General features: G+C 33.8%; 2 protein-coding genes across 6 annotated transcripts in view; one reads left to right on the top strand and one right to left on the bottom strand.

The window, feature by feature from the left end:
- FAR2 (fatty acyl-CoA reductase 2) overlaps window positions 1-9,166 on the top strand; it is a 137,646-nt gene extending 128,480 nt beyond the window's left edge. For all 4 annotated transcript variants that reach the window (XM_019935817.3, XM_073788891.1, XM_073788890.1 and 1 more), the window contains 3 exons: window positions 3,351-3,480; window positions 6,147-6,274; window positions 7,174-9,166. In XM_019935817.3, the coding sequence (XP_019791376.2) occupies window positions 3,351-3,480; window positions 6,147-6,274; window positions 7,174-7,336 (421 nt within the window). In that variant the 3' untranslated portion in view covers window positions 7,337-9,166. The remainder of the gene's footprint in view (window positions 1-3,350; window positions 3,481-6,146; window positions 6,275-7,173) is intronic.
- Window positions 9,167-14,023: 4,857 nt separating this feature from the next.
- Window positions 14,024-26,951, bottom strand: part of ERGIC2 (ERGIC and golgi 2) — a 36,403-nt gene continuing 23,475 nt past the window's right edge. For both annotated transcript variants that reach the window (XM_004320127.4, XM_019935793.3), the window contains exons 7-14: window positions 26,636-26,737; window positions 25,334-25,429; window positions 23,261-23,316; window positions 22,263-22,361; window positions 18,826-18,923; window positions 15,849-16,011; window positions 14,695-14,777; window positions 14,024-14,525 (exon numbers count right to left, since the gene is read on the bottom strand). In XM_004320127.4, coding sequence (XP_004320175.1) covers window positions 14,463-14,525; window positions 14,695-14,777; window positions 15,849-16,011; window positions 18,826-18,923; window positions 22,263-22,361; window positions 23,261-23,316; window positions 25,334-25,429; window positions 26,636-26,737 — 760 coding nt within the window. In that variant the 3' untranslated portion in view covers window positions 14,024-14,462. The remainder of the gene's footprint in view (window positions 14,526-14,694; window positions 14,778-15,848; window positions 16,012-18,825; window positions 18,924-22,262; window positions 22,362-23,260; window positions 23,317-25,333; window positions 25,430-26,635; window positions 26,738-26,951) is intronic.

Here is a 26,951-nt window from a genome sequence, read left to right as displayed (position 1 = left end):
CTTTATGGCAGAAAATGCTAGAATCTTTCTGGACCCTTTTCTTCCCCATGTGTGTTTGTGTGTAATCGTCTATGTATTTACAGCCATATATGGACATATATACAGTGTTGCTTTGAGGTAAGTGTATGTATAAATCTCTGTGTATGTATAAAGCAATCCTACATACTTTTAACTTTTTCACTTGAGTTCCATGAAAATCTAAGTCATTCTGCTAGTGCTTTTTCCCCTGCTATTACAAACAATGGGGCAACAAACATGCTTTTTTCTAGAATGTACCTCTAGATCTGGGGTGGAGGCTGAGGGGTGGGATTGCTAGATTGGAGAGTATATGGATTTTATGACTACCACCAGGTTGCCTTAAAGGAAGGCTCTGTCAATTTACACCCCCACAATAGCAAGTGAGAGTACAAGTCTGTTTCTTTCTCACTCTCATTAATACTTTGCAAAAATCAATATTTTGAATTGTCGAACTAATGACAAGGAATAGCATCTCTTGGTCACTTTGAGTTGCATCTTCCGGGATTGCTGGCGGGGCTGGGCCTTCATTTGTGTATTGGACTTTCGTGTTTTCTCTGGTATGAGTTGCTTGCTTCTATTTCTCGCCTATTTTTTTAATTTTTCTTTTTTTATTGAAGTATAGTTGATCTACAGTGTTCCAGGTATACAGCAAAGTGATTCAAATATACAGATATACATATATACACATGTACATATATATCTTCTTTTTCAGGTCCTTGTTGTTTATCTATTTTATATATAGTAGTGTATATCTGTTAATCCCAAATTTTAAATTTATTCCTCCCCACTTTTCCCCTTTGGTAACCATAAGTTTGTTTTTTTATGTCTGTGAGTTTATTTCTGTTCTGTATAAGTTCATTTGTATCATTTTTCTTTAGATTCCACATATAAGTTATATGACATTTGTCTTTGTCTGACTTCACTTAATATGATAATCTCTAGGTCCAACCATGTTGCTACAAATGGCACTATTTCATTCCTTTTTATGGCTGAGTAATACTCCTATTTTTCTATTGGGTTGTACTTATTAATTTATGGAAGCTCTGTGTGTGTGTGTGTGTGTGTAAATATATATTTCATGTATTTACTAAGTCAGTTTCTTATATTTTAGTTCTAATTATGAAGCTTTTTTAATACAAGGGAAGCTATATATAATGCAGGTCTTAAGAGCATGGAGTTTGGAGTCAGACTTACATATTTAAATCCTGGATTCACCAATTTATCCATATGAGCCCTAAATTACTTAACTTCTCTAACTTCTAACTTGTAAAAAGGGGATTGTAATCATACCTATTTCATAGGGTTTGACATAAGAGTGCATAGAATATAGTAGTCACTATTATTACCAAAGAAGTTTAAACATTTTATGAGATAAAATGAATCACTTTCCCTTTATAGCTTTTGCATTGTACGCATTGAGAAGATCTTTACTACATGAGAGTAATAAATATATCCTTTCTTTCTAAAAAAATACTATTATGCTGATATAGTCCTGTATATACAATGTTACACCATTGTATATATAATATACAATATTATATATACAATGTATATATCTTATATATACTATATAATCATTGTGCAATGATTCTTTTTAAAAATTAAATCTATTGAAATCATATCAATTACATCAGGGTTGTAGAATGGATAAAGTTTGCCTTAGTCTGTTTGGGCTGCTATAACAGAATATCATAGACTAGGTGGCTTATAAACAGTAGAAATTTGGGAGTTCCCTGTTGGCCTAGTAGCTAGGATTCCAGGCTTTCAGTGCAATGGCCCAGGTTCAATCCCTGGTCAGGGAACTTAGATTCTGCAAAAAATAGAAATTTATTTCCTCACAGTACTGGAGACTAAGAAGTCTAAAATCAAGATGCTGGTAGATCTGGCATCTGCTGAGGGCCCACTTCCTGGTTCCTAGACAGCCATGTTCTCTGTGTCCTCACATGCTGGCAGGGCCAAGGAGCTTTCTGGGGCCCCTTTTATAAGGGCACTACCCATCTGCCAAAGACTCCTTCTCCAAGTGCTATCACTATTAGGAGGAATAGGTTTCAACAGATGAATTGTGGGAGGATATAAATATTCAGTCTACAGCCAAGATATTAGATAACAATAGTAAATGGAACCCTATTATGATGCTTGTATTGATTCTACCTCCTTGCCTAAGAATTTCCCATGATACCATGAGAGAAGTACCTCATGAGTCATCAGGGATATGGGCAGTAGGATTTGACCAGAAATAAGACCAAATTCCCCAAATAGCATCATAAGTCTTTATGAGGTCAACTATAGTAATAACTATTACCAAGATTAGCCTAACTGATTAAGATAAAAATCGAATGTTCTATAGGCCAAAGGTGATCTGTAACCAGAAAATCTAGACTTGAGCATTAGACATGTGACCTTGAACCTATTAATCCATCTGTAAAATGAAGATAAACAGTATAGACCCTGACTAACTCACAGAAGCATACTGTGAGGATCAAATAAGAAAGAATACAAAAGTTTTTTTACAAATTGTTATAAAGTTGGGAAGTTCAAACAGCAGGTCCTGACCATGGGGTTAGAAGATGTGATCCATCTCAAGCAATGGGATACAGGGGGTGAGTTTACAGAGGCTTTTTGAAGTCCGTCAAAACTGAGTTGGAATTTTGGCTTTGACACATTATATTATCACAGCCACTTAATCTTTCATAAGTTTACTTTACATAAAAATGCAGATAAATACCAACCTAACAGGGATGTTATGGGAATTAGTGGAAATAATATTTTTAAAAAATATCAGCACTACGCCTGAGTAAATTATTAACAAATAAACTATTTTCCCCTTAAATCTCCATTACAGTTAATAACTGTTTTTGGTTCATCGGACGCTAATGCAGTCACCACTTCTGCCTAGAAGTTATATAATAAGACCTCGAATCAATTTAGTTTTTTAAAAAAAATCCAAGAACATACAATAAAAAAGAGAAATAAGTTTTCTTATTGTCTACCTCAGAATTCAAAGAACGAACAGTATGTCATCAGGGATGGATACCTGGCTAGGCTTTTAAAATATTTGCAACTCTTGAGAAAGAGATGGTAGAAAAGAGGGAAAGAAGTTTAGTGGTATTAAAATGCCTGATAGAACAAGCACCTTTAGATTCATCCCCTTCCCTTCATTCGACAGAGTGTTAACATGGAAGGGGGAAAAAATAAGAGTTTTAATGTGGAATTTGAAAACGTGGGAAGAAATAATTTTTTCAAACATGATTTGTCATATATCCCTATAGAGTAGCAGGGAAGCAGCCATCTGTGGTGCACTGATACTCGCTCCTATGTGATCTTTACCTCAGGATGACAAAACTCATGAATCGGCTTTTAAGAACCCTTTCCATGCTGGAGTATTTCATCAACCGGAGTTGGGAATGGAGCACATACAATACAGAAATGCTGATGTCCAAGCTGACTCCTGAAGACCAAAGAGTGAGTACAGCACTGACAACCAACAGGAAAACCTTACCCATTCAGAATTTAGAATTATTTGACCTGGAGAGCTGATGAATAAAGGACGTTTTTGTTATACACACAGATTTTTTTCTTTTTTGGCTAAGAAAATCAGTGAATGCTATCAACACAGTTGCAGGAAGCAAGTTTAATGTAGGTAAGAGATCTAGGTTCTTAGCCTTTGGCTGGCTTCTCACTGCTGTTCTGCAGTCAGGTCTCATACACTTTGTTTCAATCTTTGTTCGACTTCCATAGCTGTTAACTTTTCAACAAATCCTCAGTACCTCTATCTTTCCCCCCTAACCTCCAAAACATATGACTTCAATGAAAAATAATAATTTTACTGGCCAGGAGCTCTCTCATCCACTGTTCTTGTCAAATCAAAATCGTTCTGCATCTCCAAAGCTACAGTTCCTTCCTTCTTATCTTTTTAGATAAGCTAACCCTTCCACCTCTGCATTCTAGCCCAGCTAAGACCACCCGCATCAGCATTGCCCTCTCTCTAGCATTGTCAGTCTTCCTCCCTATAATGATTTCTCTTTGACAATTCAGACGTTTATTTCTCAAGATAGACCTTCACATTAATTGCTTAGGATCAGTGCCATTTATTTCTATATATTAGCTTCTTAGCAGTCACAAATGTCCTGAAATTCACAAATATAGAAATCTTCTGTACTTTGTACATGTCCCTAGCTTCATTTTCTCAGTCATTTATTCCTTGAGCATATCCTTAGTTTTTAATTAAGCTTTAAAGATTTCACTCTCTTGACATTTTCCGCTAAAATTTTTTTAAAAGAAAGAAAAGATAAATTTCTTGATTTATCTTGTGCTTGCCAGCATGTAGAAGAAACCAAGTCATGCATATAGAAGAAACCAAGTCATGCTGAGAAGTAAATGTTAGATGGCTAGCTAGCCTCACCTGCTAGCTCGTACATACCAGCCTCATAGAGCATGATTCAAATCCAAGTCCTAAAATTACTTCCCACCATGGAAACTAAGGGTTACTTGCAGTCAGAAACGATGTTAAATATACCAGTTGAGATTTAGATGGATATTTTAACTGAAATCATTGCTGTGAACCTCTAAAATGGACATGAAATAGAGCTTTTTTTTTTTTTTTCAGAAATGTTTACATGCCTGTATAGACAAAATTCTTCTAAGCACCTGTGTTTAAAATGCATGGATCAAACCAGCTTATTTTTTAAACCCCCTCAGGCTATTAGAAATTATTTTTAAAATTAGCATCAAATGTTAAATAGGCTTATCTTTATTGCATTTTCTCCATGGAATTTACCCATCTAAATAATTCAAAAGGTAATAAGCTTAGAGTTTCATTTTACAAATATTTTTACCTAAAATAACTAAAAATTTTGTGAAAAACAGAATCAAAACTGCAGTGGATTTAACATATGCTTTCCAATATCTTAGCAAAGGTAATAGTCCTGAATACTTGGATATAATTGCCAAACTCTGGTGTGGCTCAGAATTCAGTTTCATTTGCCACATGGAATGAGGATTCCAAACTAGGGTTTCACTGAAATCTAACTTAGAAATATGAAATAGCATAAAAATAAAAGCCTCTGTTTATATAGATGAATAAGTACCATTTAGTGATACTGTGGAAAATAAACAAATCCAAACAAAGTGATACAGAATTACTTTTGGAAAGCAATTCAGCTTTTGGACAAGTCTGTGAAACTCTCTGGAACTCGTTAATTTCATCTGCCTTCTTTGTTAATACTCCAATTTATTTCACAAAGATTTGGGATAACTTGCAATAAATACATGTAATAAAAGAACAAAACAGAAATAAAACATCAAACCAGGAAAAATATGTACTAAAATATGAAATCAAGAGTAAGAATGGAAAAACAGAACATTCATATGCAGTCTACAAGATCCTACTAAGTCATTGCAATTAAGCAGGAAATTTGTCTTAAGATTTCTGGTGGCAAAGTGAAAAGAAAATATAGTTTCATGGCATTCTTTGTCTAAGAAAAGAAAATACACTAGTGTTCTAGGAGAAGCAAAGCTGTTCTTACCACTCTGAATGTTTCTGAAGGGCTTCGTTTTATGGCACACTAAGAAACATAACGGATAACATCTCAAAATCAAAGATAGAATATAAATTCTGCTAAGTTAGTCCTTAAAGCTTTGATTTAAGCCTTTGGTTTAAACTTAAGTCCAAAGTTTTCCTTAATCAGCATAATGAAGTAGTGATATTTCAGGAAAGGGTGCTAGGGCAAGGGAACAACACCAAAATTTAAGAATAATGAAAAGAAAAAGACATATATAATTTGTTTTGGTCCCTAACATATTTATTGTCTTTAAAAAAATAATTAATCCTTATTTACTTGAAATGAAATTAACCTTCACCAGACTAATACCAGTTCCTTTAAATTTCCAAGACTTCCTAAAGGTCAAATATTTGTGCTTGATCCATGTTTAAATATTCATATATAAATGGTAATCCATATTGTTACTGCCTTTAAAATAACAGCTCAAATCATCTCGTTTGGAGGGGTACAACCTAAATCTTCCAAACTGAATGTCCCTCATTTAGGTAAAAGAAACTTCATCAAATGAACAAAGTGATCGTCCAGCAGTGCAATTCTGACAATCCATAATCTCTTCTTGCCTTTCAGGTATTCAACTTCGATGTGCGCCAGTTGAATTGGTTGGAATACATTGAAAATTATGTTTTAGGAGTTAAGAAGTACTTATTGAAAGAGGATATGGCTGGGATCCCAGAAGCAAAGCAACACTTAAAAAGGTAAATATAATCGGTCAGTTAATATTTACTGAGCACTTACCATGTGTACCTGATTTTATACCAGACATGAAATATGAGTGGGGAAGGAGAGGAATTAATTTTTTTTTGAGCCTTTGTACTATATACCCTGTAATATACTGTTTCATTTAGACTTTACCACATCCCTGTGAGGCAGGTATTATTTCTGTTATCCCACTTTTATCAAAGAGCTATTTACGCTCAAAGAAGGTAAGTGGGCAAGTCGCACATGGTAAGTGCAGGAGCCAGATATGAACCCAAGTTTGTTTCTTCTACCAACATCCTGTCCTAATGTGGTATAGAGAAAGAATACCCAACAGGCAGGAAACCTGATTGTGCTATTTAACATGGGCGAACCAGTTAACCACTCTTCAAGACCTTTGACTGCCTGAAATTTCTTTCAATAATTAATCCCTAAGGGACAAAGAATTATAGTAATCTGACATAATTCTGGTAGAAGCGAAGGGTTTTTAATGCAGAGATGATAAGTATGGGAAAAGTAATTGCAAACTGAGAGGAACGTTGCATAGCAAGAACTTTAGAACTTACCCTCTAGTGAACAAGAACCAGGGAAGGTTTTTGATATATAGTAATATGATCAAAGTATATTTAAGAAAGATTATGTTAGCCATGATTATAAGACAGGTTAAAGCAGGTATGAGAAAGGGAAACTAGTCAGGGGAATACTATAGAAATGATTACTCAGAAGGCATGTGGTGGAAATGAGAGATATCAAAATCAAAAGGCCATCAGGTAGTGCCACATACCTGAGCACTTAGTTATTTGCTGGTCATAGCCAGGAAAAGATACATTTATGCTTCAAATAACATAGTTGGGTATTTGGTACTGTTTTGACTTTGGTTATATATGTCTGTTTCCAGGCTCCGAAATATTCACTACCTCTTTAATACCGCCCTCTTCCTCATCGCCTGGCGCCTTCTCATTGCAAGATCTCAGGTGGCTCGGAATGTGTGGTTCTTCATCGTGAGCTTTTGTTACAAATTCCTCTCCTACTTTAGGGCGTCCAGCACACTCAAGGTCTGAGAACATTTGGCGATCTCCTTTTGTTTGGAACCTCTCAGATACCTCTAAAACAGCAGCTGTGGTTCTCAAGATTAGGTAGTAACAAATATGTCCAAGTCATTACCTGTCAAATGTGCTGTCATGTATTCATCCTTATTTCTTAACTATACATTTTTATTTCAGTGAGAGAAGGAAAGTCATATCCTAGCCTATAATCATACATATGTTAGGAAAACATTGTTTCCTAACACTCTATTCTATGCTCTTGAATATAAAACACCAAAGTACACCCATCTTCCCATAGTTAGCTTTTTCCTCCTTGAGAGGACTAATTTCAACTCAATAAACATGGAAGAATACATGGTAGAAGCTGAGCTATGCTAAAGAAAGGCAGTTCTAACCTTTGAACCATTCTAGTGTACTTAGTATAAAGGTTTAAAATCAAGGCAAGTAGAGGAAGGAAGGTCTCAACATCTTCACAAATGCTGTTAGAGAAATAATTCTCCACCGAGGTTTCTGCTTTCTTTTGTATTATACCATGGAGTCCTGGTTGAGGGCTGGGGGGAATTAGAAAAGTGGGTTCACATTTAACATTTTCCTTAACTATGCCCACTTCTGAAACCTAAAAAAAACCAAGAGGTGTAAATAATTATGTATAAAGTGAAAGCTCAAGCGTATTTTCATTGGGACTGTTTATTATGCTTTTAAGTAAAAATTAGTTCCCGTAATTTGAATTTGACCTCTATTATTTCTAAATCTTTTGAATCACCAGTTTTCCTGATAACCTCCTAAGGGTTTCCCTCTTCTTCACTGAAGTCTCCAAATCCTTTATATTTAAGTTTATATTGCTCAGGCCTCGATTAGAGATTAGAGTGACTAATGTTAGAGGAAGGTCCTAGGCTAGAATCATGTAAAAACCCATTCCCCTGATCTTTGCCATTGAGGAAAGCAAAATTTCAAATAAAATTTTAAATGCTAGTTTTAGCTTTTTCTGTAAGTGGGGAAGTTTACTCTTTCACCAGGATTTGCTAGTATCTTCATCACTCCAGTTGCAGAGTGTTACCTGTAGAATGTGCAGCAGAAGAGGACAGACTTCATTAAGTGACTCTAAGTTTAGAGAACAGGTGTTGTTTTGTTTAGAAATATTTTATGTATAATGCAAATGAGTAAAAAACGAATCTCAAGATCCTATATTAATATAACTGTTATTCCAACTTTCCTCATATTTGAGAGATGAGTGCACGTTGGATTGCAGCATCTCGTGTTAAAAACATGGATTATGATTCAAATACAGTACCTGGGGCCTAAGCAACTAAAAAGAATCACAACTACTTGAAAATTACATGAGCATAAGATGTTAACGACAGTTATATTTATGCTCACTTTCTGAGATGATAACTGGTTAATACTCAGAAAGGCACACTAGGTGGCCGAAGTATACTAGGGCCATGAGGATGACTTCTAGCCCAATATTACTTGAGATTTTTCTGAACCTCATAAAGGGCATTTGGTGGGGATGCTTCTGGGCAGTGTCTTTCCCAATCTCATCTAAGTTCTGGGAACTACTTCCCAGGGCAGACAAGCCAGTTCTGAAACAAAGTACCTGGATATCTTCAGTTTGAGATGTCTGTATGACATGTTTGAGTTACATTGATTAAGATACAAACTGTAGATAATGATAAAAATGAAATCAAGATACAATTCAATGAAATTGGACAAAACATAATAGTTCTAAGAATTTACTATCTTTTGATTATTTTATGTTTCACCAATTCAATAAATTCCACTGATCAAGTATTCACATTTTGACTTGATTAAATGAAAATTTGAATTAAAAAATGGTTTCCTCTCTTCTAGTGTTTGACTACTGCAGTTGATCTCCCACCTCCTCCCTAGAAAAATGATATAATCTAAATAAACTACCAGTTGAATATAAATTAACACATACCCATAACGCTTCATTTTTTTCAGACACCATTAATAGGGTTACATTTACATGTTGAAGCATGTTCTACCCGTGACATTAGAGAAATGACATGAATAAAGTTCTCTTGTGATGATTAAGCAGCTTGTGATGATTAAGCAGTAAAAGTAGGTATCTGCATGAAAGAAAATCTCTAGTTATTTTACATCAAGACCAAGTGAAACTAATTTGAGCGCCTAATATATACACTCCAATGAGAAAGAACCTTCTACTTTTGGGAAGAAGGGGACAGTGAGGACAAAGAAAAGCTTATGTTTAAAAAGAAGTTTTGGTAATCCCTATATTCTGCACCCATAAGATATATGCTACAGTAACAAACATAACAGAGTTGAAGACAGTCACCACCTGAGGCAATTAATACTAGAAAAAGTTGAGGCAGATGAGCACACAAATCAGAAAAACATTTCTCACATTTTATACTAACCTAACGTCATCTCCAGTTAACAGCTCACTTTAATAAACTGATTTAGAATCTCAAGGTAAATAGACTGATCTGAGAAGGGACTAATACCCAAATAGTGTGTTATCTCACAGTGAACATAACAAAGTACGTCAGCCTAAAGCTTCCAAAAACATCAATAATTTTTAAAGTTCATGTGAATCACATGCAAATTTCCACAGCTATTTTTCTCTGTAACTGCAAATCTAATAATTATATTCTAGGAACATAATCTAGAGTAAAAAGTAATGACTGTCCCATGTGCCCACAGAGAGATATGGAAAAATGCTCACTGCCTAAATTACTTTTAAAAAATATTTTTAAAAATTACAAAATAGGGCTTCCTTGGTGGCGCAGTGGTTAAGAATCCACCTGCCAATGCAGGGGACATGCGTTCAAGCCCTGGTCCGGGAAGATCCCACATGCCACGAAGCAACTAAGCCCGTGTGCCACAACTACTGAGCCTGCACTCCAGAGCCCGCGAGCCACAACTACTGAAGCCCAGGCGCCTAGAACCCGTGCTCTGCAACGAGAAGCCACCGCAATGAGAAGCCCTCACACCGCAACGAAGAGTAGCCCCTGCTCACTGCAACTAGAGAAAGCCCGCGTGCAGCAACGAAGACCCAAGGCAGCCAAAAATAAATAAACTAAAATATATTTTTTAATTACAAAATAAAAATAGAAATTGCTGGTTTTAGGGATGTAACTGGCTTGAAAGACAGGAATGCCCTGTGAGGTGTAGATACAATTATGACAAAGGATATGTAACTGAAATTGAGTTTTAATAGCTAGAAACAGCTCTCTTAACACACAGGTGAACATTTTATGTGTGTCCCTACTTTATTTGAAATAGCAGTTCCAAGCTGGAACTGTGAATCGGTTGGGGAGATGTGGGGTTGGGGAACTTTCATCAATCCTAGAAAAATATCTTAAAGAAATTAAAGGTAAGTATAATACAAGAAATCACCAAATTGACTTGCATAGTTGCTTGGAAACAGAATTTACAAAATATTCATTACATAATTATATGCCGTGTTGCTGAAGGTCTGCTTTAGTATGTAGCTTTCATCAATGTACACCTTCCCCCCACACCTTCTCATTCTGAGTTTTACCTTAAAATCATTACACAAATAGCATAAATGAGTTACGATGTTTGGAAGAATTGTTCATCTAATTTCTTTTGATAAATATCCAGTACAACTTGGAGTTGCTGAAACAAAACTATTAAATGTTTTGCTGATTATAATCTGCTTACAGCTTTATAAACTTGAGTCAACTGCTCAATTTTCATCACTCGTCCATTCATAACACGAAAAATACAGAATGAATCCAATCTCATACAACAATTTAGCTCCATCTGAAGCAAAGGAAATGTAACTGAGTGATAAAGATTGCTGTAGTTTTCCTAGAAGGAAAAAGAAAAATACGAGGAACTGAGCCTTATTTGGGGGTACATGATCGTAAAGGGACAAAGAAGTTGTACAATTTATTTTATTTAGAGTCCAAATGTTCAGGATTGAGACACTAAATGAGTCTTTTATGGTTTTTTTCTCTTAAAACAACACAATAAAAAAACTACAAGAAAACCAAAAAATCCAAGGCAGTTTGTTTCCTACTCTTAAAATAATGATAAGTGATACTGTCACTAAAATATTTCAAAAGGGCTGGGGGGGAACTACAATAAAGAAATTACTTGGATATTACTCCAGACATCATACCATAAGGTAGTGAACAAATAGTGATCTATTTGGATAGTGCTGACAAAAGGTGACTCACTTTGAAGGTTTGCTACAGCTCCAAATAGAAAGGGAGGAACTTAAGTACTAGGTTAAAGGGCATGATGAGATTTTTAAAGATCCTAAGAGTCATGTTTAATTAATTTTTGAACATTCAAAATTATGCATCTCGAACTGAAGTTTAAGATTCAAAATTTTAAATTTTGAAGCAAGGGGGTTGCATATAAATTTATTTTGTTACTTGAATTACTAACCTAAGACATAAAAAGACAATGCATAACATATGTCTACTTATACCATTAAAAACTTAGGAGATCTTAGTCATTCCTTTATGAATTCCAAAATTAGTTAGTATTAAAGATTGTAAACTTTGTCTGCATTAGTAAATTATTTATTATAAAAATTCAGTGCTTTATATCATAAAATGTATACGAGAAAAGTGTAGTATTAATCACCTAAGTTGAGAATTAGAAATAATTTTGTACTTCTCATATTGAGTTAAGCTTTTACCAGGAGGTAGTCTGAGGTGTACAAATACTGTAGCAGAGAATTATTCACCTAAACGTTTCATCTCCTTTTATAGGCCAATATATGCAAACAGTTTTAAAAAAAACACATTTCACATAATTTGAGATCTCAACTCTTAAAAATATTTAGGATGGAATATATATATAGATATTATGAATGCCCTAATAAAGAGGATTGAGTAATAAAGTTGGGTATCCTACTGGAGGCACCCCAGGCACACACCAAGGCTACATGATAGGCCAGTACAGTGTTCTCTGCAATGGAAAAGAAACACTTGGTGAGGTCAAAAACTCCTAATAAATCCTAACATGCAAGTATACTTCATCATTCATCATACAAAGGGCTGGTCAGAATCTTAATACTTTGATTGCCCCAAATCTGACCCTATTTGAGGAGTTTCAGGTGGAAACCTTTCTTAACTTTTAAAATGGAAATCAATGGCAAAGTAGGATTTTGCTTCAAAGAAATTCCTTTTATAGTCAGTTTTAATGGGACAGATTAATTCCATTAAAATTTTAATATGGTATTTGGAAAACACAGAAACAATTAAAAATCATATATAAGTACGAGAATAATTTTTAAAAGCCTTCTTAAAGATACTTAACTGTCATAATCCTAACTGAAAGAAAATAATTCTAAATCAATATTTTTCCTATTAAAAAAAAAACCCTGAAACTTAATTGAACTTTCTGACAAGCAGATTCACAGAACCGACATTCAGTCTAAAACAGCTAAAATTTTAATTCTAATTAAAATTCCTTTTCCTAGTCTACCTTCATTGGAAATAATATCTGAAGAAAAGAAATGAGAAATACGGAGACGACCATTCATTATTTGGAATCTTCTGAATTCAAAAACCTTTCAAAGCATGTTTGTTACCTATATTAATCAGTTAATTTAATGGCTCAGTGATAAACTGTATATCTTAAACAATGACACTTGTTATTATCTGCAAAATACCATTCCACATAAGCTTGAATGAAAAGTAGTTTTATCAGTATTTCTCCTCTCCATTACATTATCTGCCCCAACTGTTTGACTTTTCTTTTACCTTTGAAAAGAATGCAATTTGAAAAACTCTAACTTGTGATGGCCTGTTCTCTAAAAACCACCATTTTAAATCTTGTCTTTTAGTCTTGGCCTTGTTACTTACCTGGAATTTTGTCTCCCCATTTCCCTAAATGACTTAAACCATGAAGACTGGTTGATGATTCCTCTACTATCATTAAGTATTACAAAAGGAAAAATGATATTGGCACACATATTCCAAATTTAGTTTTTAACAGCACCTGAGTGATATACCCCTCTCATTATTTTCAATCTTTTATAGTGTATAAATTTAAAATCAATCCTTAAATAGTAAGAAAGCTAGACCAACACAATCTAATACAAAATCAATCACATTCAGGACATTCTGAATGCAGATACTTCTTTCATAATACAGTTTTACAGTTTAACGGACATTGTTTAATATTATAATCTCTCAGATCTGACATTATCTTGTCTTACTTAAATATTTGCCTCATGCTTCTATTTTATTTAGTTACCCTGTTGCCCACTCACCACAACACACACAAAATATGCTACTTATCCTCTTAATCTTTTACAGACTGGTAATTTTCATCATTAGTAGTTGATCTTTTTATTACTCACCCCCTGTTCCCAAAGTATACCAATAATAAGGATCAGATTAGGAAACTTAGCATTTTTTTAAACATGTGCTTTCTTCTCCCTGTATAAGTGCCCACTATATAATTTGTGAATGATACCTCTGTTACATATTATAGCATCTATGTACCTGCCCCTGTAAGAATTCACCTTAGTCTTTCACGACCCTGCCCTGATCAGAAAAGTCAATCGCCAGAGTTTAAAGAAAAGCAGTAACCGTCCTAAGACTGAATTATTGGATAAATGGTCTTGTCGTTATGGCTTAACAGTAATATGGCTATAACACAGGGGCCCCGCCCTCTCTTCCTTTATTAACAATGTGACCTGACCACACTTTTTAAAGTCTAGACTAGTTTTCCACATGTTTTACATATTTTATTCTGACATCATATCTTTTAAAAACAAACAGATGCAAACATTTGCACTTATCAATGCCATTTTCTTTAGATGTGGTTTGACTTCTTCCTTCAGGCTCTTTGTCATCAAGAAGCAAGGTTTGATTTCGATACTGCCGTTGCTATGAAAATATCAGAAGGGGTCATCTTCAACGCAATATTCCAGTTGGGCTTATTCACTGATTAGATTAGCTGTATAATTTCTTCTAGGACATTTGTAACAGACACAACACACATAGGATTTCAGTTTGGGTTTTTTTCTTTTTTTTTTTTTCCCCTAGGGTGATTCCTGCTTCTCATTCATATTTTCTTTTCTTTGAATATATTGCACAATATTTTATTATTAAAAACGTTTTACATCTCAGACAAAAAGTTTTTCTCCTTTACTTGGGAGGTGCTAATGTGTATTATTTTCTAAAAGAGGTAAGTGGTTGTCTGTGTGGCCATCTTCAAAGGGAACCTAGGGAGGAATAAAAAGACCAAAGCATTAGTTTTATTCCTTACACTATTTCCTCTAAACACAACACTTTATTTTGGGCAATTTCTTTCTGGGCGCCAAGAGCTACTATTTAGATTTAACAATGATACTATGACTTAGAGATCAGCACCATTTATACTACACCACTTACAGAACTGACGGGTTTGTAGGCTCCAAGTCTGAAACGACAGTAAATTATTTCGACTATAAACTTTCCAATTCCATGTAACATGCCTGTAATAAAAAATAAGTTTATGTTTTTAATTAAATTATGCTTTTAATGAAATTTCTTCCTAAGTTATTCATTTCCTAATTTTGTAAGTAAGAATAAAAAACTATTATAAAGGAATAGATAAGGAAGGAAACAGTTTGCTTTATTCACTTCCACAGTCAAAAATATCAAGACAATTGAATTTTAAAATAAATGAATTTCTTTTCAAAATCACAAAGCCACATAATTCATGACCTTGACAAAGCAATCTTTTCAAAGGTGCTTAATATGTCTCACACCTACACAATTTTGAAAAATAAATACTACTAGCACCATAAATTTAAATGAATCTAAATAAAGCAGTGATAAAAACTTTCATAAGAAAAGCTATTCATCCATTTTAAAAATATAATTCAAACTATATAAACCCCATGTAATATTAAATAGAGGTTAGGATAAAAAAGGAACTGTTTCCTTATCTATTATACTCAACTATCAAATTTTCAGAATTACAATTCTGCAAGTTATCTTTGAGAGAATCCCATAATCTTATGGCGAAAAGACCAAAAGTCATAAAAACATTACTGACTAAAAATTTGGTTTCACATATTTCATAGTTCAACATACCATAAAATACAATTTTACGTTGTGTACAGTTAAAAATACCTTAACTGAAAAAGAAAATTTACATTCAAAGTATCTACTATTTCTAGGCATTTTCTCATCTAATCCTATAACACACTTGCAAGTTAGATATTATTATTCTCATTTTTATATAGAGAAAACAATTTCAGAAAATTTAGGTGACCTACACAAAGCTATCACCATGTAAATGACAGAACTTGGGTCCAATCCTAGGCTCTCTCTAGCACACTAAGTAATCTCCCATAAATCACTGAATGCAGTGAACTTAGTTATGTGTAACGCTTAATCAATACAATTTTTGAGGTTTGAAATTAAATCTTAAAGAAAAAGTTCTTTAAGTATCAAAACATGAGAATGTGTATTTCTTTCCCCTTTTAAGTAAAAGCATCTTGATTTTTAATGTTAGCAGAACTTTTAGAAATTAGACAAAAAAAGGAATGAATCTTAACCTGTTGTTGAAAAGATTCCTCCAACAATACCACAAAGCCTTACAAAAAACTGCCAGAATGGCATATGCTCCTCAGTAACTGTCACCATAAGAGAGCTGAGATCATATTTCATAAAAATCCCAGAGACTCCATGGCTGCCTGCAGCATGGTTAATGACACGTTCCTAAAGGAAGGCAAAAGGAAGGGGAGAGAGAGGAGGAAGAGACAAACAGGATTCACATCATTAGGTTACTTGTATACAGTCAATATGAAGCCCTCCAGCCCTCCTGAACAAGAGGGACATCCAAATCTCTTTATGAATTGTCCTACTAGACCAAGCTCTCCAGAAATAAGCAAATTATTCTGTATTCTTTGTATGGTTAGCTTTTGAAGCAATCAAAAGAACAGAATCATTTTTTACTGTTTTCTCAAAAAGGTCACTTTACATCTACAAGGTTTCTACTAAACTCAAGAGTTTATATGGCACATTCCTCATTGACCAAATCAATGAAAACTACATTCCTATTTTGACATACTTTTTGTATTATTTCTTTGCTAAGAATTTACAAAATAATTCTATCTACTTCCTGTCATTTGAATGATAATATTTAAAACCAATTTCAATTGCTGTTGTTCATTTTAAACTATATGAGATGGAGTACAGGAAGAAAACATAATACATTAATTTGAAAGATATCAATATCTGAGCTACTGGTTCAGTTTTTAAAGGAAATTTTTCTTGAAAGGAGCGTAACTAAAATAATAAACCTACCACAGTGTGCACACTGAGTGAGAATATATTGTTTCATTCCATTCTGTTTACACTTCAAAACTCAAGTTTGCAAATTTCTATTATAGCATGAAACAACTATGCTACCACAGTGCTTTGCTATGATTTTTGTGTCAGGCCCTACCTGTTTTTACTAAGCTGTAACTAAACTGCAAGCTTTAGGAAGACAAGTAACGTGGGAAATTAAAACAATTTCATGTGGGCATTACAAAACCTCTTTGCCTATTAGCACAACAGAGCCTTATAAGACATTGATCAAGTTTCCAATATAAAGTGACTTCATCTTTAAGTTCTGATAAGTTCAATATTTTGCCAAAATTATAAATATATTGTCATCACCTATGTGAGTGGATATTGTTTTAGGGATCACGGTGTCTACATAACAAAAGACTCATAATGATTCGCTTTTGGTCTAGGACCAATGAAGGTCAGCCCTGTCCTTCTCATCCTCCACTCTACCAACTCCAGTTACTCCTTTTTTTTTTAAGTGAAATACAACCACTGTAGTTGTCCTATCAGTACTAACACATCCCACAAAGGTCAAATGCTCTGTGATTCTTTTTTTTTTTCTTGTTAATTTATTTTTGTTATTTAAAATACATCCTGGAGATAATTTCGTATCAGTATATAGATATCTTTCTGTCTCTTTTTTTTAAAGTTGCATGTTCCTCCATTGTGTCGATGTATCACTTGGGTTGCTTCCAGTCTTCTGTCATTACAAGTAACAAAACGAATAATCTCATATACAACATCACTTTTTTTCCACCGTATCTTTGGATTTAATTTCTAGAAGTGGGATTGCTGGGTCAAAAGGTAAATGCATATGTCATTTTGCAGATATTGCCAAACTCCCTTCCAAGAGACTATGCCATTTTCCTTAGCAATGTATGCATGCCTGTTTTCCCCAAAGTTGTGCTGCTGTGTAGACTGCCTGACCTTCAGGTGTTGCCAACCTTAGTGAGAAATGGTTATCTCCCCACCCATAAAGAAATGCTAAAAAGCACAATATATACTTGTAGACACTTTACCTAGTTTCTCTTTCTCTCTGCATGTGAGCATGCGCACACACACACACACACACACACACGGAGTTACACATACTTGATTTTTCCTCCTGAACCATTTGAAAAGTTATAAACACATGACACTTCACCCCTAAAAACTTTAGTATTTAGTTTCCCAAGAATAAGGAAAACTCTACAATTACTGAGGACATAGTCAACACAAGTTATAAGACTATCAAAGGAAAATTTCATATGGAGGAAAGCAAATTTTATTTTATTTTTCTTTTTTTTGCTGTACACGGGCCTCTCACTGCTGTGGCCTCTCCCGTTGTGGAGCACAGGCTCCGGACGCGCAGGCTCAGCGGCTCTGGCTCACGGGCCCAGCCGCTCCACGGCACGTGGGATCCTCCTGGACCGGGGCACGAACCTGTGTCCCCTGCATCGGCAGGCGGACTCTCAACCACTGCGTCACCAGGGAAGCCCGAAAGCAAATTTTTAAAAGCACTTAAATTCTGGAATTCTTCTGGATACTAGTATTTGAATATTCACCATTCTTGAACACAATAAGAAAACATAGCTTATAAAAATAAAGAATTAACAACAAAAAGAATGAAAGAAAGAAAGAAAACATGGTCCCAGAGTAAGTGAGAAATCTGTTAAACTGCCCAATTCCAAAATTCTGCTTCTCATTATCAATATTTACTTATAAGGCCACTCCACCCTAAGGTTGCAGAACGTCTGTCCTCTCAATCAGATGAATATGAAGCCCTAAATTAGGAAGGCAAACCCTCTAAATCTGCTATCTGAGTCACAATAACCATGCGTGTCCCAGGGTAGATACATTAAGTAAAAAATAAATAACAGAGAAATCAGAAAATCTGCTGGCAGATTTAAAAAAAAAACTGCTTATACCAGTACATGGGAAAACAAGTATTAAGATATTAAGAGTAAAATAATTAATATCATAGTTTAATAATTTTTTACTAATTGAATGGAAAACATTCCAGATTTTTTAAATCTACTTCTTTTCTTACTCTAAAACATACTTAATACCCATTTCTGATATTTTATTGACTTAAAATAAAATGTCAATGCATTTCAAATTTTAAATGGGGGAGGGCATTACCTGAAACTCCAAACTAATTTTGTAGCGGGACTATAAAATGCTTTAAAAAAATAATTTTACCAGTTGGATTCAACTTACCCTTTCTGTCACAGAAAACTGATGGGTGTCTGCTGAAATTTTATATGTATGGAGTTTTGTTGGCACGATTGTAATAAAATATTGGAACATCTGGTTGTCTAGAATAAAAACAAAATGTAAGTTTTTTTCATCAATCCAGTAGCAATGAAACTACTGCCAAATACATCAGCCTTCTATTAAATACATCTAATCTGAAATTTAATGCTACTTATAACTTAATGTCTAACAAAAAAATATTATAAAAGAATCAATGAAAGCAATATATTCACATTTGGTAAAACAAGTTCTCAGTAAGCATAAAATAGTCACACAGACACACACACACATCTATTAGAAGATGTCAAAAAAGATGAGCTAGTTATCTAGTTAGATATCTTTTATAATCGTTATCATCCTTTTATAAAATATGGAAAATAAAAGCATTTCTTTATAGTACAGAAACTAATAAAAATAAAGTTATAATAGCATAACCACCACAAGACACATTTTCAGTTTCTACTAATATCTGAACAGAAATAAATAAACCAAAACTGAATTAGCTATTGGATATATAAACCAAAATGTAGCCTTTGGATAAATACAAAGAATCAATACTACAGTAGGAAAATAAGCAAAGAAACTACTCAATGATGGCCTGGGGTTACTACGTAATCAAAATGATCATATTTATATAGTCATTAGGCATTTATAGGTTTAATACAAGTCATAAACACCAGTATATTACTAATTATTAATTAATTTTAAGCAATTAACAGTTCACATAATACAAAACATGTTAATTCTCTAGGTCTACATTCTAGAAAATTTAGAACTAGATACATCTATCTATAGTTTCAGCTAGGTTAAGTGAATAGGGCCTCATTACGTTTGCGATGTACTTCACGTCACATGGTGATAACTGTCTATGACAACTGAGTACATGAATAAAATATATAAATTTTAAATGTATGGTTTGATAAATTTTGACAAATGTTTTTATCCATACAATCACCACCACTATCAAAATATAAAACATTTTAATCACCCCAAAGAGTTCCTTTGAACCCCTTTTTAGTCAATCCCTTCTACCTCTGGTCCTAGGCCAACCACTAATCTACCTTCTATTGTTACAGACTCGTTTTGCCTATTCTAGAATTGCATATAAATGGAGGTATACAGTATGTACTTTCATGTGTCTAGCATGAATTAATTTTTATTTTTATTTCCATCAGTTCAATTTCTCTGTCTCTTATCTCACTGTAATTCAGAATAGGAGAGGGAAAGTTAAAATTGTAGATTGAAGGGAGAGGTAAGACTAATGGTCTCTTCAACACTAACATTAAACAAGTTTCTAACAAAATAAAGCAAAGCCTGTTTCAACTTCACCATTTCTTATTTCACCTACCACTATAACTACCACTTGTACCACTATAACTTTCAAAAACATAAAACAGTTCTTGGCCAGTTCTATTATTAATTTCAACTTAAATCCTAAATATTACCACAGATAATGTTAGAGCAAGTGTGTCAACTTTGTCCACCACCAATAAATGGCTTATCAATTGTGGATGATCTTTCATCCTTTGAGTTGTTCTCTGATGTAAAGTGAACTGCTCAATCTGTGCTTATTTTTGAGGTGTTTTACAAATATCTCTATTACGTCATAAACAAAAATAAGCTAAAAATGAGCGGAGAAGGTGTTCAAGTACGAAGTATTTATGAAAAAGAAGATGAAATTGAGAGTGGTGAGGTTATAACCAATGCTGTACACATGGGTGGGATAATTAGACTTGAGGGAAAAAAATGAGAGACAAAGGAAATCTCACCACGTGCGGAATGAAGTCCAATGCAATGAACAGTAGCCAAAGCGGGTCAAAGAAACTTGACAGGGAAAATTGGAAACCTTTTAAGCTATGGAGAGAGAACTGCTGAAGACCTATTTGTCTAATATATAAGTCTGTTAGATAACTTAATGGCCAGGCAGGGGGAAAATGCTCTTGCATTAGATTTTGTTGCAAGCCACAAACTGTTCCAAAGGCTATAGGTCTGTCCAAATCTGCACAGCATTAAACATGTCACTGCTAAGTAATCCCCTCAAAATTCCTACATGAAGGAGAGGGTAGTTACCTGAATCCAACAGATCTGTAATGCTGAATTTTTTCTTTATTGAAAAAGAGGCCCAATAGAACATATATTAGGAAGGAGAAGAGTATACCTGCTTTAAAGCTTTGAATAACCTACTGACATTCATCTCATGCCATTTTATAAAATAATTCTAAACACCTCTTAGTCTTCCTGAACATGTAAATTTAAAGAGCCTTTTGAAAACTAATCTGTTCATATTTAGATCTGCTTCTTTACAAAAATGTATAGTTCATTTCAGCATCTTGAAACAAAGTATTAACCAACATGTTTTCAATTGCGCATCTCTTGTAATATTTAATGTATTTTGGTATAGAATGAACACATACTTAAAGATGAGATTACACAGAACAAAGCTTGTAATTCTCAGAATGTTTCTACTCACACATTTCCAAATTTAGTACTCTCAAGCTTCCTTGAGTGAAACATTCCCACACAAACATAAAATACTCATGAATTCTAAATAAAACATGTTTAATGTATGATTACGACACTATGCTAAAAGAGTAAAATACTGAAAAGAACATGAATAAATCTATTTGAATTAATAAAAAATGAAATCCTTAATTACAGTTTTGCAAAGGCTAGAATTCCTAGTGGCACAGGAAGCTTTAGACGTCCTTAAGGCATATAATATGACTATTTAAGAAGAAAGGCAACCAAAAATCTTCAAAAAACAAACATCAGAAACCAAAAAACCTTTTAATTCCTTAATAATCCATCCATATTTGCATAAACTGAAATTTTAAATGGAATAGATGGTTAAAACAAACAGTAATAAAAGGTATCTGTACTACTTCTGACTGTGTTAATACCAAACCATTCTAGAAGAACTCTAGGTTTCTGATGTTTGTAAAATTCTCTAGAGAGGTTTCTGATATGGTAAATATTGTATAGATTTTAGAACTCTGAACCTACACAAAGAAGAAAATTTTTCTTATAATGTTCAAACTTTCTTTTGTTCTTATTCTTTCTTTGTTGAACATGAAAAAGCAGTTATGCCCTCTTAATACATTAACCTTTCATATACTTAGAGAGCCTTTAAATTCTACTCCTTCTCCTGACTACTTCTGACTAATTTCTTATTCTGTTCCATGGCTCATTTTTTACCATTTAAAATTCATCCACTACTAGAACAAATTCTCTTACACACATCTCCACTTAAAGATGATCAGCCATTTAAACCACTTCAAGATTTATCTGTTTATCTGTTACAAGGGGGTTAAGGAAGAGGTTTATTTAAAATGTATTAATATCAAAGTTATAAGAACTATTTGCTTACATGCAAATTCCAACAGTAATTATTAAATACTTACGATCGAATGCAATTTTTTCAGTTCCATCTAAAGGATTAATAATTCCTGGAACAAGCTCTCCAAAAGACAAATGATCTATTCTATGAGAAAAATTGTAAGCTAAGAGGCAAAAAAAAAAAAAAAATTAAGTAGAGAAATTAAATTATTCAAAACTACATGTTACAGATTAGTTCACATTCTTACCTATTCTCAAATGAAAATATCTAAAATCTGCTGGTATAATAATATAGTATTTAAAAACATACTATTTTAAGAAAAATGCATGCAAATATGTGGGAATTGTATGTATAGAGGTAAACACATTCTGATAAAATGCTATATCGCAAATTTCATAATTATATACAAATTAATATCTAAGAAATAATATGACATCTAATTCTGATAAACAAAAAAATAAGTCTTTTCTAGTCCAAATCATCATATAGAAACAGGACTGTGTTAGAAGAACTGAGATGATGTCCATGAAACTGATCAGGTATATTTTTAATACACACTATTGCTTTAGCACATTTATGTAACTAAACTTGTTTTTTATGGAATTTATTACTTGTTTTTGTTGTCTAAAGGAGACTTTAAAAACTAAGTTTTATGATAATCATTACACAAAACTAACTTGAATACTTTATATATGTGTGTAAATGTCCATATTTAAATTTACATATTTAAACAAGTTTCAAATATATTCTCTTCACTATCTGTAAAAACTATCAGAAAAAAAAAAAATTAGCAGAAATCTGTACTAAGTGATATAAAGCACACCAAGGGTGCTTCTCCCTACCTCAGCAACTTCTGAGCTATGGCTAAAAAGAAATATAGGTAGCTTAAAGACAAGAGAAAATGGATTAGTCAATAAGTTAGATCATTTATTTTCTCCTTTAGATATCTTCTTTCGGCATACCCCACTTCCAAAGCCCTACCTCGCACCTGCACTAAAAATTAAAAAACACACTTTTTTTGCAAGGACATCTTCACAGAAAGAAATTTCAGAAACTGCTTACAGTCGTGGTTGACAAGTGCTGCCAAGTGTGCATGACCTCGGGGATGTGGAATTGCCCTGAAAGGAGGAAGAAAAGATTAAAGTAATAACATTTAAATATATAACTAATTAAAATCATAAAGGGGATCTTTCCTAAGTTATATAATTTTCTTAGTATAATATAATATAACAACATACTTGGCCCATGATTTAAGTAGGTAAATCTCATCTCAGTAATGAAATAAACTGGGGGTTGGCAAACGTTTTCTGTAAAGAGTCAGACAGTAAATATTTTAGGTTTTGTGGGCCAAGATGCAAAACTGAAGATATTATGTAGTTACATAACAAGAGAGAAAACAAATTTTTACAAACTTATTAATGAAATTCAAATTATAATAGTAGTAATTGAGTACTTTTTTGGAATCCAGGTATTTTTGCTGGGAGATAACATTTTGCTTAACTGGGGTTTAGAGTTGACATTCCCGATTTTCAAAATCCCAGATAAGATAAGGATAGGATACAAACCAAATGCCTTTCCATTTGGCCTCTCTTATTGATAAGATGAGTTATCACATGGAGAGGTAAGTGAAATTGAGAACAAAGGCCAAAATATAGAAGTTCTTCCAATATTTGTCAACGTTTCCCTCTTTCAGTTAGTTTTGGAGTAGGATATTGTTTTTATTCAGAAGTGCAATAAAACCTTCTAAATTTCTTTGAGCCAACTATCATTTGTTGACTATATGATACCAAGAAATTCTAAGGTTCCCATCTACAGGTTGGGGATGGAGAGAATAGGCCCTGGCAACAGTAACAAAACAACAAAACATGAATGTTAAGAAGAGTGGGATAACAAAGACAAAGCAGGGAATTCCCTGGCAGCCCAGTGGTTAGGACTCAGCACTTTCACTGCCGAGGGCCCGGGTTTAACCCCTGGTTGAGGAAGTAAGATCTCACAACCCATGTGGCACGGCCAAAAAAACAAAACAAAGACAAAGCAAATGCCTGATTTGATCTGATCACTGTAAACACTGAAATAATTTTGCATAGAAGTCTAATGCTGTCTCTATATATTTAAAAAATCTCCAGCCACGCTCTGTCCTGCTCCATGGCCTTTCCCTCAGTCTAGATGCCATTCTCTCCTTTTATATATAAAATTCCTAACCATCCATTAGTGTTCAAAGGTTTCCCTCAATAAAGCCTCCACTGACTTGCAGAGTAGGTCAGGTACCTTGTTATATAGTTTCTTATCAGCCATAGTTTTCCTTTATAACTTCAATACAACTATAATTAAATAATTATTAGTGTAATTCACTGTTTAAAATTCAGATTCTCTCACAGAATGTCAGCATCATAAGGGCAAAAACCCTTTCTCTGTTTTTCACTGCTTCATCTTTAGTATCTACCATGGTACTTTGCACATAGCAAGTACTCAAAAAATACTCTTCTTTTGCAATGAAGAATTGTTCAGCTTTGCAAGTCTAGATGGAAGGAAGGAAGGCAGGGAGAAAAGCAGAGAAAGAGAGAGGAGATAATCAGAGAATCTATTTATTCATTCAGGAATTTACCAAGTGTTTATTATATGACAGTTTCTGTGTTGGGTTCTGCTCATGAAGGCAGGTGGTCTGATATTTTTCCTTAACATTTACCCAATTTAACCTTATCCCAGACATATTTCTAACTACATCAAAATACTTGTCTCGTACTGGTCAGGGATTATATTTTGATGAGGATCACCAAAAGGAAAAACAAAACAAAAACCTAATATCCAACAAAATGAACAAATTAATGAAATGTCTAGGTAAGCGCTTTCTGGCTACTAAAACTTGGCAAGCTGAAGGTTTTAATTCATATTTACCTACAACTTATATACTTTAATATATGAAATATGACATGACTATTTTTCTTTTGTTTTGAAGCAGTAGTTTTTAAAGTTAGTAGTCTTCTCTATCCTGAGGTTGAAGGCTGAAGACATAAAAAATATACATTTTAAGAGTTCTCTAGTGGTTAGTTATATATTATTTGATTAACAAAGAATTTACTTTTAACCAAACTGCCAACTTGTTTAAAGTATTTTCAGTAAGTGAAAAGAACATACTTGCCCACAGTTATGTGAAAATTCCCCGCTACTTTATTGACATATAGATGACCACGAATTCTGCAAGCATCTGGAGGCTGTGATGAATCATCTTCCCTGTTACAACAAGATACATTTGAATTACTTACAGTGTATTCAATATAGTCACCATATTTCTGGTGAGAAAATTTTATAGATGGGAAAAAAAAAATCCCTAAAGATCAATTTTTAGATAATGTTCTAAATGTCAAAAGTAGAATAGCAGTTTTTTGAAGTCTACACTTTTATTAAAAAACAACTACAAAATGAAAAAAATTATATAATTATTATATATATATTATTTACACAAATATAAAATTTCAAGGTCATTCAAATTTAACCAGAGGACTAAGTCTAATGAGAGAAGAAAAATTAAAAGTAAAGAATTACTAGTCCAACAAAGACATGCTTTTATCATGTTTCTGGTACTTTAGGGGACAGGAAGCGTTGGGAAAAAGAATGAGTAAGGGAAGGGCATGCCACTTAACTTCAAATAGACAATAACATTTTCTTCCTAAGCAAATGTAAAACCTCTGTATATTTTTAAATTTAAATGATCATTTTCATGATTATAGCATTTCCAAATATCAGCTCTTCTAATCTATAAAAGAGACAAAAAGTGAAATAAAAACATGAAATTCCTAACAAAACTTTATACATCTTCATAATGGTAAATGCAATTAATTTGTTCTTAAAACCTAGTACAATTTTATATGAAGGTATACCATACACACATAAAAATGAAAATAATATTTGGGATAATCCTGATCAGTATCATAGGCCATAAATTTAAGAGTAAAAAAGACATCTTGAGACTTCCCTGGCGGTCCAGTGGTTAAGATTCCGCGCTTCCACTGCAGGGGGTGCGGGTTCAATCCCTGGTTGGGGAACTAAGATCCCATATGCCGCACGGTGCGGCCAAAAAAAAAAAAAAAGACATCTCATCATACAGAATGATTACATTTTCTCTAAGAAATATAAGATTCAGAGGAGTAAACCAATACTAAAATTATGTCACAATAAATTCTTTTTTTTTTCTTTTTTTTTTTTTTTTTGGTACGCGGGCCTCTCACTGTTGTGGCCTCTCCCGTTGCGGAACACAGGCTCCGGACGCGCAGGTTCAGTGGCCATGGCTCACGGGCCCAGCCGCTCTGCGGCATGTGGGATCTTCCCGGACCAGGGCACGAACCCATGTCCCCTGCATCGGCAGGCGGACTCTCAAGCACTGCGCCACCAGGGAAGCCCCAATAAATTCTTAATAAATAGTCTCACAAAATCTCCCACCTTGGTGGAAGTGCTGTTGATGCACTTTTAAAAGCACTTTTAAAGATCACATCTTGAAGTGAATGTTCTTCTTGCAGTCTACTCTGAATCAGCTGTAGCATCCTAAATACAAAAACAAGCAATAGTTAACAAATACAGTAAGACACACAGAGAAAGCCAACACTATTTTAAAAATAACACTGGTAGTTGACTTAGCTAAGCCATACATTTATTATTACATAACTTTATTCTAAAATAAAGTCCCAAGTATTCTTTGGTCATTTCCTTGAAAGCAGGAAAAGTGAGGGAGTATGGCTAGAGGTGTAACAGCTGGGGT

This window comes from Tursiops truncatus, chromosome 11, assembly GCF_011762595.2.
Source record: "Tursiops truncatus isolate mTurTru1 chromosome 11, mTurTru1.mat.Y, whole genome shotgun sequence".
In the NCBI taxonomy this organism is placed as follows: domain Eukaryota; kingdom Metazoa; phylum Chordata; class Mammalia; order Artiodactyla; family Delphinidae; genus Tursiops; species Tursiops truncatus.
Note: the sequence above shows the minus strand (reverse complement) of the source record. Positions and strands in the feature narration are given on the sequence as shown.